The sequence below is a fragment of the Macaca mulatta genome, chromosome 6 (genome assembly GCF_049350105.2).
Source record: "Macaca mulatta isolate MMU2019108-1 chromosome 6, T2T-MMU8v2.0, whole genome shotgun sequence".
Lineage (NCBI taxonomy): Eukaryota > Metazoa > Chordata > Mammalia > Primates > Cercopithecidae > Macaca > Macaca mulatta.
Window position 1 is genome coordinate 2,672,755 of NC_133411.1, and position 14,248 is coordinate 2,687,002.

The 14,248-nt window shown below is 51.1% G+C and overlaps 1 protein-coding gene and 1 long non-coding RNA gene across 2 annotated transcripts in view; both read right to left on the bottom strand.

The window, feature by feature from the left end:
* Positions 1-3,864: 3,864 nt before the first annotated feature.
* On the bottom strand, positions 3,865-5,896 carry LOC114678732 (uncharacterized). Its single transcript, XR_003730203.2, has 2 exons — positions 4,758-5,896; positions 3,865-4,178 (listed from the first exon to the last, which is right to left on the bottom strand). It is a non-coding gene; the product is annotated as an uncharacterized LOC114678732 (long non-coding RNA).
* A 1,125-nt stretch (positions 5,897-7,021) lies between these two features.
* LOC723069 (succinate dehydrogenase [ubiquinone] flavoprotein subunit, mitochondrial-like) overlaps positions 7,022-14,248 on the bottom strand; it is a 43,747-nt gene continuing 36,520 nt past the window's right edge. The window contains 3 exon segments of the mRNA XM_078004593.1: positions 7,022-7,679; positions 7,884-8,061; positions 12,658-12,781. Coding sequence (XP_077860719.1) covers positions 7,676-7,679; positions 7,884-8,061; positions 12,658-12,781 — 306 coding nt within the window. The 3' untranslated portion in view covers positions 7,022-7,675.

Here is a 14,248-nt window from a genome sequence, read left to right on the forward strand (position 1 = left end):
CTGAGTGCCGGGGCACAGAAGCCATTGGCCCTGTGACGTGGGAGGGAGTTGGCGTGGCCAGCACGCTGCCTTGTTGCTGCACTGGCGCCCGAAGCATGGCTCCTGATCGGTGTAATAAATGCCAGCTGCCATGGGGAAATGTCTCTCCAAGTGTGTGCTTTGCTACACCCAAGAACAAGCCACTTTCTCAGACAAAAGGAGCATATCCCAAGCGTTTCAGCAGTAATTGGTCTCACGTCTACTCCTATCACATCTGCAGTGACTTCCTTCACGGAAGGCTGGAATCCCTCAAAGTCATCCATGAGGATGGGACTGAACCTCTTCCAAATGCCTGTTCATGTTGACACTTTGACCTCCTCCCATGAATCATGAATGTTCTTAGTGGCATCTAGAATAGTGAATCCTTTCCAGAAGGTTTACAATTTACTTTCCCCAAATCCATCAGAGGAATCACTAACTATGGCAGATACAGTCTTAGAAAATGTATTTCTTAAATTATAGGGCTTGAAAGTTGAAACGAGTTCTTGGGCTGTGCAATGGGTGTTGTGTTAGCAGGCATGGAAACAACATTTATCTCCTTGTTCATTTCTATTAGAGCTCTTGGGTGACCAGGTGCATTGTCGGTGAGCAGTAATATTTTGAAAGGAATCTTTTTTTCTGAGCAGTAGTTCTCAAGAGTGGGCTTAACATAGTCAGTAAATCATGCTGTAAATAGACTTGCTGACATCCAGGTTTTCTCATTGCATCTGTAGAGCAAGGCAGAGTAGACTGAGCATGATTTTAGGGGCCCTGGGATGTTCAGAATGGTCCATAAGCATCGGCTTCTAGTCAAAGTCACCACTGCACCAGCTCCTAACAAGAGCATCAGCCTGTCCTTTGAAACTCTGAAGCCAGGCACTGACTTCTCCTCTCTAGCTAGGAAAGTCCTAGATGGCGTCTTCTTCCAATAGAAGGCTGTTCCATCTACATTGAAAATCTGTTGTTAAGCGCAGCCACCTTCATCAATGATCTTAGCCAGATCTTCTGGCTGCGGAAGGTAACTTGCTGCAGCTTCTCCATCGGCACCTGCCGCGTCACCTTGCGTTTTTATGTTATGGAGACCGCTTCTTTTTTTTTTTTTTTTTTTTTTGAGACGGAGTCTCGCTCTCTCTCCCAGGCTGGAGTGCAGTGGTGCGATCTCCACTTACTGCAAGCTCCGCCTCCCAGGTTCACGCCATTCTCCTGCCTCAGCTCCCGTGTGGCTGGGACTACAGGCGCCCGCCACCTCGCCCGGCTAATTTTTGTATTTTTAGTAGAGACGGGGTTTCACCGTGTTAGTCAGGATGGTCTCGATCTCCTGACCTCGTGATCTGCCCATCTCGGCCTCCCAAAGTGCTGGGATTACAGGCGTCAGCCACCGCGCCCGGCCGGAGACTGCTTCTTTCCTTAAACGTCACACACCCACCGCTGCCAGCTTCCACTCTTCCTCTGCAGCTTCCTCACCTCTCTCAGCCTTCACAGAACTGAAGAAAGTTAGGGCCCTGCTCCGGACCAGGGTTTGGCTTAAGGGAATGGTGTTGCTGTTTTGATTGTCTATCCAGAACACAAAAGCTTTCTCGTATTAGCAACAAGGCTGGTTCACTTCCCATCATCCATGCACTCTCTAGAACAGCACTTGTGACCTCCCTTAAGAACTTTGCCTTTGTCTTTGCTACTTGTCTCACTGGTGCAAGCCTCACTTAGCTTTCAGCCTGTCGCAGCTTTCAACATGCCTTATGCTAAGTTTAATCTTTTCTGGGTTTTGATTGAAAGTGAGATGTGGTGGCTTTTCCTTTTACCTGAGCACTCTGCAGTCACGGTAGGGTTACTAACTGGGTTAATCTCAGTATTGTTGTGTGTCAGGGAACAGGAAAGCTTGGGAAGAGGGAGAGAGGTGGGGGAACGGCTGATGGCGGGCAGTCAGGACACACCAAACATTTATTAAGTTTGTGTCTTGTATGGGTGCAGTTCATAGCACCCCAAACAATTACACTGGTACACTGAAGACCCCCGATCACAGATTGCCACTACATAGATAATAATAATGAAAACGTTTGAAATGTGGCAAGAATCACCAAAATGTGACCCAGAGCCATGAAGGCAGCACATGCTGCTGGGAAAACGGCGCCCATGGAATTGGTCCACGCGGGTTGCCACAAACCTGCGATTTGTAGAAAAAGCAACATCCAGGCCGGGCGCGGTGGCTCAAGCCTGTAATCCCAGCACTTTGGGAGGCCGAGACGGGTGGATCACGAGGTCAGGAGATCGAGACCATCCTGGCGAACATGGTGAAACCCCGTCTCTGCTAAAAAATAAAAAAAAAAACTAGCCGGGTGAGGTGGCGGCGCCTGTAGTCCCAGCTACTCGGGAGGCTGAGGCAGGAGAATGGCATGAACCTGGGAGGCAGAGCTTGCAGTGAGCTGAGATCTGGCCACTGCACTCCAGGCCAGGAGACAGAGCGAGACTCCGTCTCAAAAAAAAAAAAAAAAAAAAAAAAAAAAAAAGCAACATCCATGGAGCAAAATCAAGCAAAACACCACAAAACAAAGCACGCCTGTAGTGCACTCTACAGATCTACATTTTAAATACATAGATCTATATAATTTATATAATATTTATATCTATGTAGTATATATTAGATACGCAATATTGATTACACAGAGCTACATGTAGATCTCTAAATTATATACATAGCCAAAATTTTAAAACATGTAAGAATTACTCTTTATAATGGCTGAAGACATAAACGTCTCCTCCTTTTCTATCTATGAATCTGGAATCTGACAGATAAACCCACCCTAACAAGCTTTCGTCATGTGATGGGCCTGGCTTCACCAAATCCACGTCTTACGTAACACTTACTGCCCACAGGACTTTCCTAGTGACAGTTAGCTGCCCTTCGAGTGGGCTGGCACCAGATGGAAACTGGACACAAGCTTTCGTGAGGGATCGTGCGCAGTTCCTGAGCTTTGTGTTACCAGACACTCGCTCATCTCAGACACTCGCTCATCTCAGACACTCGCTCATCTCAGATGAGGGTCGAACTGAAATTTCATTACAGAAACCACCAGTCACCACTGCTGAGGTTCAGAAGGAGTCCACCTGGTAAGGAAGGAGACCACTACTACTCCTACTGCCCTCCTCCCCCCACCTTGCCTAGTTCACAAGACAGGAGGAAAGAGAGAAAGCAAAAAGTCAGAAAGAAACAAAAGTAAGATAAGTAACCAGACAACCTTGGCACCACCACCTGGCCCTAGGAGTTAAAAAATAATAATAACATCAACCCCTGACTAAAACTACTTGTGTTATCTGTAAATTCCAGACATCGTATGAAAAAGCACATGTAGCCCCTAGTCACGTTCCCCACGCCTGCTCATTTATCGCAACCTTTTCACATGGACCCCTCAGAGTTGTAAGGCTTTAAAAAGGCCAAGAATTTCTTTTTCAGGGAGCTCGGCTCTTAAGACGCAAGTCTGCTGACGCTCCCGGCCGAATAAACCTCTTCCTTCTTTAAGCCGGTGTCTGAGGAGTTTTGTTTGTGGCTCGTCCTGCCACACTGGCATGGCGTTTTCTGGATCCATGAAATGCGAATTCAGTGAGTCAACTTTCAGGGTAACAGGATTTTAAGACATCTTCATTTATGGAAAAGAAATCTTATTCACTAACGTTCCATTCTCAGTTACTGTGTTCATTGTAAATGAGTCTTGTACAGTCAGTCACTACAGCATCGCAAAAACATTGGCGTCTGGTTTTCTCACTGATAGATATGCATGAAAGTCGTCTGTTTCAAAGATGCAGACAAAGATACAATGTTCCCTAATCCAGATTACATGTTAGCCTGATTAATGGATTATCACTAATTAGATTTTATTCTTAGTTTTGTTACACGCCAATTTATCTCAATGAAAAACAAACTCAACTAAATACTGTGCTTTACTTGCTCTCTTGGATAATAAGAATGTGGAGGGAAGGGTGAGGTTGCAGCAATGTGGGGATAAGGGAAAGGTGGTGGACAGACCTGGAGCTGGCAGAGGAGGAAGAGGAGGAGGAGGAAGTCAGAGAGGCCCCTCATCTTCCCTGGTGTCCTGCACGCGGCCTCAACTGTCAGCTCCTGTGGTCTGGGTGGATCCTGGGTGCACAGAGAGCCTGGGACAGAGGTCCTGGGGACAGAAGGTCCTTGTTTCAGAGGATCCAGGGTGAGTCTGCGGCAAGTTTGCAGCAGCTCACTCAGCACGATGGGGAACGGCAGGGCTGGCTCCCTTTCTCGGGTTGCAGCTTTTCCAGGTCATGACACTGGCCCACTGAGCACAGTTCACACAGAGGAGCGGCCAAGGCTCCAGGAACATGGCTGGGCACTGAGTCATTCTGTGTTTGGGAAAATATCTTTCTTTTCACAAGGAATGTGGTATACATGCACACACCCCCCCCTCCCCCAGCAATACATGTGTGTTAATCTGCTTGTGCTGCTGTAATGAAATGCTTCTTGCTGGGTAATTGATGAAGAACAGGTTTTTTTCTTGCACAGTTCTGGGGGCTGGGAAGTCCCATATCAAGGCACCAGCCTTAATCCACCCTCCACCTGCATGACCTAAGCTCCTCCCAAAGGCCCCACCCGCAACACTGTTGTACTGGGTATTAAGGTTCCAACACATGGATTTCGGGGGACCACTCAGACCACAGCAACATTCATACACACAAACTCCTACCCTTGAAAATTAAAAACCTCACATTGAACTTACGCCCTGAATCCTCTCTGCTCCAGACTCCACTCAGCTCAGCCTCAGCCCCAGGACTTCTCGCTCCCGGGGAGTTCAGTTCCCCTCCTCGCCCAGAATGGGCTGGGTTGCTTCAGGGCCTCCACGTGCTCGGCCATCACCACGCTTTAAGGAGTCTCCGGAGGTAGCAGGATGCATCGTGCCACTGGTCATGCAGGTTTCACCCTCCCCAGCCCCTAGAGCAGCGGCCCTAAACCACACTCTGTGCCAACCGCAGGCCCGGTGAGCACAGAACACAGGCAGCTCTCGGGACGAGAAGGAGGCTTTCTGGAAATGCCTCCCTGGCTGAGCCTGGTCAAGCGGCTGCCAGCCCATGCCAGGCAGCTTCCAGGGCCCAGGAACTGAGGCTGCATCTGGGACTCCTCCCGTCAGGAGGCTGATGCGGCCCCGCCTGCTGGCTGGCCACGTGCGGGAGGTCTCCGGGGGCTGCTGCCTCGTGTCTCTGCCCCTGCTTTTCTGGAGGACAGGCCCTAGACGGGCTCCTGAGATGTGGCCGCCGCTGCCCCCCTCACCCACCAGAGAGGACAGGCCCTAGACAGGCTCCTGAGATGTGGCCGCCGCTGCTGCCCCCCTCACCCACCGGAAGCTCACGGTCTGGAGCTCACCCAGAATCCTTGGGTGGTCTTCACCCACAGCCTGTAGAAAAGCCACATGGATTCAAGGCCAGGCCTCTGCACTGTGTCCTCTGTCCCTGAAGGCGGAGGGGACTTGGAGCCGGCTCCAGCATGGCCATCCCAGCTGTGCCCCGGGGCCGCCTTCTCACATCCAGTTGAGGGCCTGGCACCCCCAGCAAGAGCTACACAAAGAGCCCCTCTGGCCAGCCCTGCCCCCCACCTTTCCTTGTGGAGGGTCCTCAAGTCCAAGGTCCTCAGGGGTTTGCTAAGGCCTGTCGGGGGCCCTGCTCTGCAGAAGCAGCCTCCTCCTGTGGACAAGGCTAAAGGCACCCACAAATGCCAGAAAGCAGCAGACCCTGCAGGCCACAGAAGCCACGAGCCAGGGCAGCTGCAGGCACTCACCTGGTGACAGGAACCCTGATCCACCGGCATGAGATTCTCCTCCACACCTCCCCCCGTCCTCCTCATCTCCACCCATCCTCACCTCCCCCCGTCCTCCTCGCCTCCCCTATGTCCTCACCTCACCCCTCCTCCTTACCTTCCCTATGTCCTCCTCACCTCCCCTCCATCGTCCTCACCTCCCCTATGTCCTCCTCACCCCTGTCTTCCTCACCTTCCCTGTCCTCCTCACCTCCCCTCATCCTCCTCACCTCCCCCCATCCTCCTCACCTCCCCTATGTCCTCCTCGCCTCCCCTATGTCCTCCTCACCTCCCCCCATCCTCACCTCCCCCATGTCACCTTCCCCTTCACCATGCCCCCGTCCTCCTCCCCTCCCCCATGTCCTCACCTCCCCCCATTCTCCTCACCTTCCCCCTCACTGCGCCCCCTGTCCTACTCACCTCCTCCCATCCTCCTCACCTCCCCATGTCCTCCTCACCTCCCCCCGTCCTCACCTCACCTCCCCTATGTCCTCCTCACCTTCCCCCCAACTGCAACCCCCATCCTCCTCCCCTCCCCTCCATTGTCCTTACTTCTCCCCCATCCTCTGGGCTGTGACTTTCCACCCTCGTGGTCCTGGCCCAGTGTCTGGCCTCCCAGCGAGGGGCGAGGTTGAGAGAGGCTGACTGGCATCTCAGACATTAGTCAGCCCATTCAGTCCCTTTTCCAGGGGCCACACTGAGTCGGCCCATTTGGTTCCTTTCCCAGGGGCCACACTCGAAGTCCCAAGAGCCTTGATGTGTTGCAGTGACCGCCTGCTGCTAGGGCTGACTGGCTTGTGACCCCGGCACCTGGACGCCTGTCTCAGATCCAGCCCATCCTGCCCACCACATTTTCTCGACAAACCCTTGTCTCCAAGGAGACAGTGGCCACTGGTCCCTGAGTTTCTCAGGGAGTTAGGCCTGCCCTTGGGATCTGGAGGCCCCTGCAGCATGGGAGGAGGGGTCACCCCCAGTGTCACAAGGGAGGGAGCTCAGCAGGCAGGGGAGAACCTCGCAGAGGCTCGGAGCTGGGATGGGACGGGCGACGTGTGGCTCTTCACAGGCGACTGTGGCTGTTTGTTCATTTCAGAATATCCCTTAAGCAACTCTCCCCAGCAGGTGAATTATAAAATCAACACAGTGCTTTGAAGAAATCCCTAAAAGGACGACATGAAAGTGCTGTTTATTTATTTATTTTATTTTATTTTTTGAGACGGAGTCTGGCTCTGTCGCCCAGGCTGGAGTGCAGTGGCTGGATCTCAGCTCACTGCAAGCTCCGCCTCCCGGGTTCAGGCCATTCTCCTGCCTCAGCCTCCCGAGTAGCTGGGACTACAGGCGCCCGCCACCTCGCCTGGCTAGTTTTTTGTATTTTTTAGTAGGGAAGGGGTTTCACCGTGTTAGCCAGGATGGTCTCGATTTCCTGACCTAGTGATCCTCCCGTCTCGGCCTCCCAAAGTGCTGGGCTTACAGGCTTGAGCCACCGCACCCGGCCAAGTGTTGTTTATTTTAATCAATTCCGCTAAATCTGTGGATGGATAGAGGCCATGCTTTAAGACAATCTCCAGCAAATTAAGGCGAACAGTTCTGCAGAAGAATGAAGATCACGCCTAGAGTATACCTCTGAGGTCCTGGGAGTCCTGGGCACAGGCAGGACCCAGAGGACAAGGGTGAGTCCATCCACAGGCGGGTCTGGGCGCCGGTGAACCTCAGAGTGCAGGCGGTTCCCGGTGTCGTCTGGATTTCCAGGCTTTACTTTGCATCTTGCCTCCCTCTGGCCCTCTTGCTCCCAGTCTGGCTCTGGCTGCCCCTCCATGCAGCGCCGCCCTCTGTCCAAGGCTCTGAGTGGGGCTACCTGGAAGAGGAGCCCAAGGCCTCCTCACCCCTCCCAGAGCTGGCAGCTGGGGGTTCCATCCAACATCGCCCCATGGGCATCCTGCCTTCCTCCACCTGGTGAAAGTTCTGTGGGAGGCGCCCTCCATCCTGCCAGGCATTTATCATACCATGCTCTGGGCAATGCTTTTGTCAAATAAGATAACGTGAGCCCTCCCCAAGTTACCTGTCCTGCAGGGTGCAGGGTGGCGACGCACGCCCAGAGGAGTGACCTTCACCGGCTTGTGCTGGATCAGCAGGTGACTGTGCAGGACATCCGATTGTGCAGCTTAGGGCCAGAGCCGCTGTGCAGGGTGCTACCCCCAAGCCATCCCAGCGCATCCCGGCGTGGGGCAGGGTCACAGCTGGATTAAGGGGAAGGTGAAGTGGGGTCAGCGTCCTGCTCCCTGGACACACAGTGGGGGGCTGCTCCTGGGCATGGCTTTGGGGTGGGAGGGGCAGCTGGCTACACACACTGGCCAGGGGAGGACCCCTCTTCGCTTCCACACCTCACGCCCCCTCCCTGGTTTCTCTGCGTTTGCTTCCTGACCTGTGTCCCCCAGCACACACCTATCAGCTGGAGGGCAGAGGAGCCCTCTCCCCAGTAAGGACTCACCCAGGCCGAGCAGCCCAGGTGGACAAGGTTGCCATGAGCCGGGGCTTTCCTGAGTCCAGTCCAGTCCCCCTTCGGGGTATGTCAGCCTGGTGGGCAGAGCTCTATGCCCTTGAGGCTCACCAGGTTGGGAGGCTGGACAGGTGAGGACACCCCGGTGCCATGTGGCTGAGCAGACGTGGCAGGCAGAGCGAGGACAGAGGGAGGGACACATGCTAGTGCCAGAAGGAGGCTGCCCACGGCCAAGTGGCCGACACTGGTCTTCCCAGCCAGCACGGAGAGTGCCAGAGGCATCGGATGGCCCCTGGGGAACATAACTGGCCAGACGATGGGCTGGAGCCAGGGAAGGCCTGGGCGCCTGCCAGACCACCCTGGAGATTCCCATCATTGTGGCCTCCATTGCTGCATACTGGGCCCCGAGAGTGCCACACCCATGGCCATGGGCAGCCCCGGTGGATGGCGAGGGGCGGCCCACACTGTGGGCCCACGTCCCCCGTCCTGGAGGCAGCAACCATGTGCCGGGACCCACCTCAGGGTAGGCTGTGGGGGGCATGGGGTCAGGATTTTAGATGCACCTGGCCTCCAGACACACAATTTGGGGAATTCCTCTCGCTCACTGGTTTGTGTGGCTGGGCAGTTTGTCTGTGTCTTGCTGTGTGGGATGGGACCAAGAACCATGAGCACCAACTCAGTCAGCGGGCCACCTCCCTGGAGCTGGCGGTGCAGACCCTGCGCATCCTGCCCAGAAGGCACCAACTGTTGTGATGCCCAGAGCCCCGTTCAGGAGGCCTCTCCACCTTTCTCTCAGGCTCCCTGGGCAGTGCAGCCTGACTCTGAAGGGGACTGCAGGCATGGCTTTCCCAGCACCCACAGCCCAGCTCATTTTCCCCACCTGGGTGATGCAAGGTGTGTGTGGCTCTGTCTTTTTTGGAAGCTTTGGTGCTGGCCGATTCAGCTCGTCATAAAAGGCTTGAAACACTGGCTTGGGACAGCATCTGTGGACCTCCCCTCGGACTAAAATAGCATCTTGGGGGTTTAGCCCTGTCCCATCGATCCCCAGGGCTGCATGTTCTCCATTCTTCCAATGGGGGTCTAGGGGGTTAGAGATTATTCGTTTGGTGGGTTACAGGGACTGGAATCTAGGGGATTAAAGATTATTCGTTTGGTGGGTCAGAGGGACCGGGATCTAGGGGGTTAGAGATTACTCGTTTGGTGGATCAGAGGGACCGGGATCTAGGGGGTTAGAGATTACTCGTTTGGTGGGTTACGGGGACCGGGATCTAGGGGGTTAGAGATTACTCGTTTGGTGGGTTACGGGGACCGGGATCTAGGGGGTTAGAGATTACTCGTTTGGTGGATCAGAGGGACCGGGATCTAGGGGGTTAGAGATTACTCGTTTGGGGGGTTACGGGGACCGGGATCTAGGTGGTTAGAGATTACTCGTTTGGTGGGTTACGGGGACCGGGATCTAGGGGGTTAGAGATTACTCGTTTGGTGGGTTACGGGGACCGGGATCTAGGGGGTTAGAGATTACTCGTTTGGGGGTTACGGGGACCGGGATCTAGGGGGTTAGAGATTACTCGTTTGGGGGGTTACGGGGACCGGGATCTAGGGGGTTAGAGATTACTCGTTTGGGGGTTACGGGGACCGGGATCTAGGGGGTTAGAGATTACTCGTTTGGGGGGTTACGGGAACCGGGATCTAGGGGGTTAGAGATTATTCGTTTAGTGGGTTACGGGGATTGGGATCTAGGGGGTTAGAGATTACTCGTTTGGGGGTTACAGGGACCGGGATCTAGGGGGTTAGAGATTACTCATTTGGTGGGTTACGGGGACCGGGATCTAGGGGGTTAGAGATTACTCGTTTGGTGGGTTACGGGGACCGGGATCTAGGGGGTTACAGATTACTCGTTTGGTGGGTTACGGGGACCGGGATCTAGGGGGTTAGAGATTATTCGTTTACGGGGACCGGGATCTAGGGCGTTAGAGATTATTCGTTTGGTGGGTTACAGGGACCGGGATCTAGGGCGTTAGAGATTATTCGTTTGGTGGGTTACGGGGACCGGGATCTAGGAGAGATTGGTTGCCCCTTTTTGAAGGTGAACTGGGTCCTTTCTGTCCTGTTTTTAAGTAGCCTAAATAACACATGGCCAATAGGCACAATTTTCACAGACCCTTAACTTATGACAAACATATTTATTTTTTACTGTGTAGCTCTTTTCCTAGTTAAGGGAACTACATTTTAATTCTAGCTTGTTACCATTAATGGCTGCACAAACATCAAATTTTAAAGTTACTTGTTTGGGAATTTCTTTTTCTTCTGTTCTAGTTATTATTTTACTTGTATCACCAAGGAAAGGACCAGTTTTTAATTTTATTTTAAAAATGGTGGTTGCAGGGGGCTTGGATGGAATTTAACACACATCAGATTGGTCATTTCCTGGGCTACTGAGTGGTGTTATACAAGCATGTTCCTTTTAACGTTCCTGTACATTTATAATAACTATAGAATGAAGGGAGACAGCCCCTCCACGCCTGTGGGTATTTCTCATCAGGTGGGATGAGAGACTGAGAAAAGAAATAAGACACAGAGACAAAGTATAGAGAAAGAACAGTGAGCCCAGGGGACCGGCACTCAGTGTACGGGGGACCCGCACTGGCCCCGGTCTCTGAGTTCCCTCAGTATTTACTGATTACTGTTTTCACTATCTCAGCAAGAGGAACGCAGCAGGAGAGCAGGGTGACAGTGGGGAGAAGGTCAGCAAGAAAACATGTGAGCAAAGGAATCTGTGTCACAAATAAGTTCAAGGGAAGGTACTATGCCTGGATGTGCACATAGGCCAGATTTATGCTTCTCTCCACCCAAGTATCTCAGTGGAGTAAAGAGTAACAGAGCAGCCTTGCTGCCAACATGTCTCACCTCCCGCCACAGGGTGGTTTTTTAATCTCAGAACTGAACAGATGTACTATCAGGTTTTATACCAAGACATTCCGTTCCCAGAGGCAGGCAGGAGAGAGGCCTTCCTCTTTTACTAATCCTCCTCAGCATAGACCCTCCACGGGTGTCAGGTTGGGGGACGGTCAGGCCTTTCCCATCCCACGAGGCCATATCTCAGGCTATCTCAGTGGGGAGAAGCCGTGGACGATACCCAGCTTTCCAGGGCAGAGGTCCCTGCAGCTTTCCGCAGTGCATTGTGCCCCTGGTTTATCGAGAATGGAGAATGGCGATGACTTTTCCCAAGCACACTGCCTGTAAACATATTGTTCACAAGGCACATCCTGCACAGCCCTAGATCCTTAAACCTTGATTCCATACAACACATGTTCCTGTGAGCTCAAGGTTGGGGCAAAGTTACAGAATAACAGCATCTCAGGGCAAAACAATTGTTCAGGGTACAGATCAGAATGGAGTTCTTATGTCTTCCTTTTCTACGTAGACACAGTGACAGTTTGATCTCTCTTTCTTTTCCCTACGTTTACAAACGCCACAGTGAAGAAGTTTGTTGTAAACACATTCAGACTGTGAAAAGAACTCTGTGCGTAAAGTCCTTTCATTTCTTTGCCAGAGTTTTTTTGAGGCAGATTCTAGAATTGCTGAGTCAAACGGCAAATGCCACATAGTTTTGTTAGATGCTGCCAAATCCTCTTCCACGAGGCTGCAACGTTCTGCATTCCACAGTGAGGTATAAGAGTCCTTGTACCCCACAGCTTCATAAACAAAGCATGATGGCAAACCTGCACGTTTACCAATCACACAGGTAAGAAATTTCATCCTAGTTTCACCTTTTTTTTTGGTTAGCATTTTTATTACCAGCTTTTTTTTGGTGTAATGCACAGAAGGTAATGAACACATTCTACCTGCAAGCTTCTTCCTGTGCCTTTGGAATCTGCTCCTGCCAGTCTGCAGGAACCACGGATCTGCTTTCTGTCACACAGGAGGCATTCTTGACACCCTCTGTACACAGCATGCACTTTTTTATTTGGCTTCTCTTACGCAGCATAGTGACTTTCAGATTTATTCAAGCTGCTGCATGTGCCAACAGTCCACTCCTTCCTAGTGCTGAGGCCCCATCACATAAGCACAACTGTTTCCTCTGCGTGATGTGTTGTTCTCTAGCTGTGCATTGCCAAAAAAGGTATCATTAAAAAAAAATCTAAATATAATGTAAAACCTGCCTTGCCTTAGGAAAGTTTTTCTGGCAGTGGCTCACACCTATAATCCCAATACTCTGGGAGGCTGAGGCAGGAGGACTGCTTGAGCCCAGGAGTTTGAGCTCAGCCTGGGCGAGATGGTGAAACCCCACCTCTGTAAAAAAATATAAAAATTAGCCAGGCATAGTGGCTCACACCTGTAGTCTCAGCTCCTTGGGAGGCGGAGGCTGGAGGATTGCTGGAGCCCGGGCGGTGGACGTTGTAGTGAGCCGAGATCACACCACTGCACTCCAGCCTGGGCAGCATGGCAAGACTCTGTCTCTACCAAGAAAAAAACAAAAAATTAATAGAAGGAAAAACAAAAGGTTTTTCTTACCAAAAATACACTTTAAGGAACAAATTTATCATATTAAGTTGGTGCAAAATTGTGGCTTTTACCACTGAAAGTAATGGCCAAAACTGCAATTACTTTTGCACCAACCTAATACTATTTTCTAATGACAAACTTGGAAATAATTGTCATTGTTCTCTAAAAAGAACAGCCTAAAAATAAAGAAGCAGCCCATTTACTTCTATGCCAGTTCTTTTAGTATTTGGTTATTTAAACTGGCGGTCCCTAACCAGTAGATTTACGGCCTGGGAACTTAAAGGTATTTGCCGCAGTCTTTTCCGATAACAAATTCAACAATGTTCCACGTGCGCAACAGGGGACTGTAAATGGCGGCAGATCCCTAGAGTGGAACAGAGCGACGAAATGACCCTGTGCCAGATTCTCAGTGCTTTACAAAAATGCTCCCGTCATGAAAAGTGGGAGAACCCTTGTCTATACCGAGACACTGTATGTTTAAACTACCTACTTCCAGTTCAAAGTAAATATTTACATAGGTTGAACATCCCTAATGCAAAAATCTGAAATTCTCCAAAATCTGAAGCTTTCTGAGCACCAACATGACATTCAAAAGAAATGTGCTATGGAGTCAGATCTTCTGATTGGGATGCTCAGACAGTAAGTATCATGCAGATATTCCAAAGTCTGAACAAGCCTGAAATCCGAAACACTTCTGGTCCCAAGGATTTCAGAGAAGGAATTGTATATTAAAAATGCACACACAGGAAAAGGTAGGCACATACACAAAGAAATTTAAACCATAATGGGTCGTCTCTGGTTGTGAGCTCTTATTTCAATCTCTTTGTACTTTCTGAAATGAGTATGTATTTCTTGAAAAATCACTAAAACTGGCTGAGTGTGTTGGTTCATGCCTGTTGGGGAGGTCAAGACAGGTGGATCACTAGAGTTCAAGACTAGCCTAGGCAATGTGGCAAAACCCCGTCTCTACAAAACATACAAAAATTAGCCAGGCATGGTGGCATGTGCCTGGGAGGCTGAGGTGGGAGGATCACCTGAGCCAGGGGGAGGTTGAGGCTGCAGTGAGACAAGATCGACCCACCACATTTCAGCCTGGGCAACAGAGATGAGACTGTCTCAGAAAAACAAAAAACCCGAACCCGGAAACATTAAAAATAGACTTGTGCTAAGCGAGTGAGGTGTAATTTCTATATACGATCAGGAAATGGCCTTCATGATAAATTCTGAAAATGACCTACTGCCTGAGTTACAGACACACTAGATGATAGTGAGAGTCCACAGGTAACTTCCACAGACACAGATAAGTGATTATACGACTATCTCTTACAAGCTACGAAAAGCTTAAGGGTAAAAGCTTTCTATCTTCATTATTTCTGAATCTTAATGCCCAGCGGAAATGCCACACAGGTGAACTGTGCTTG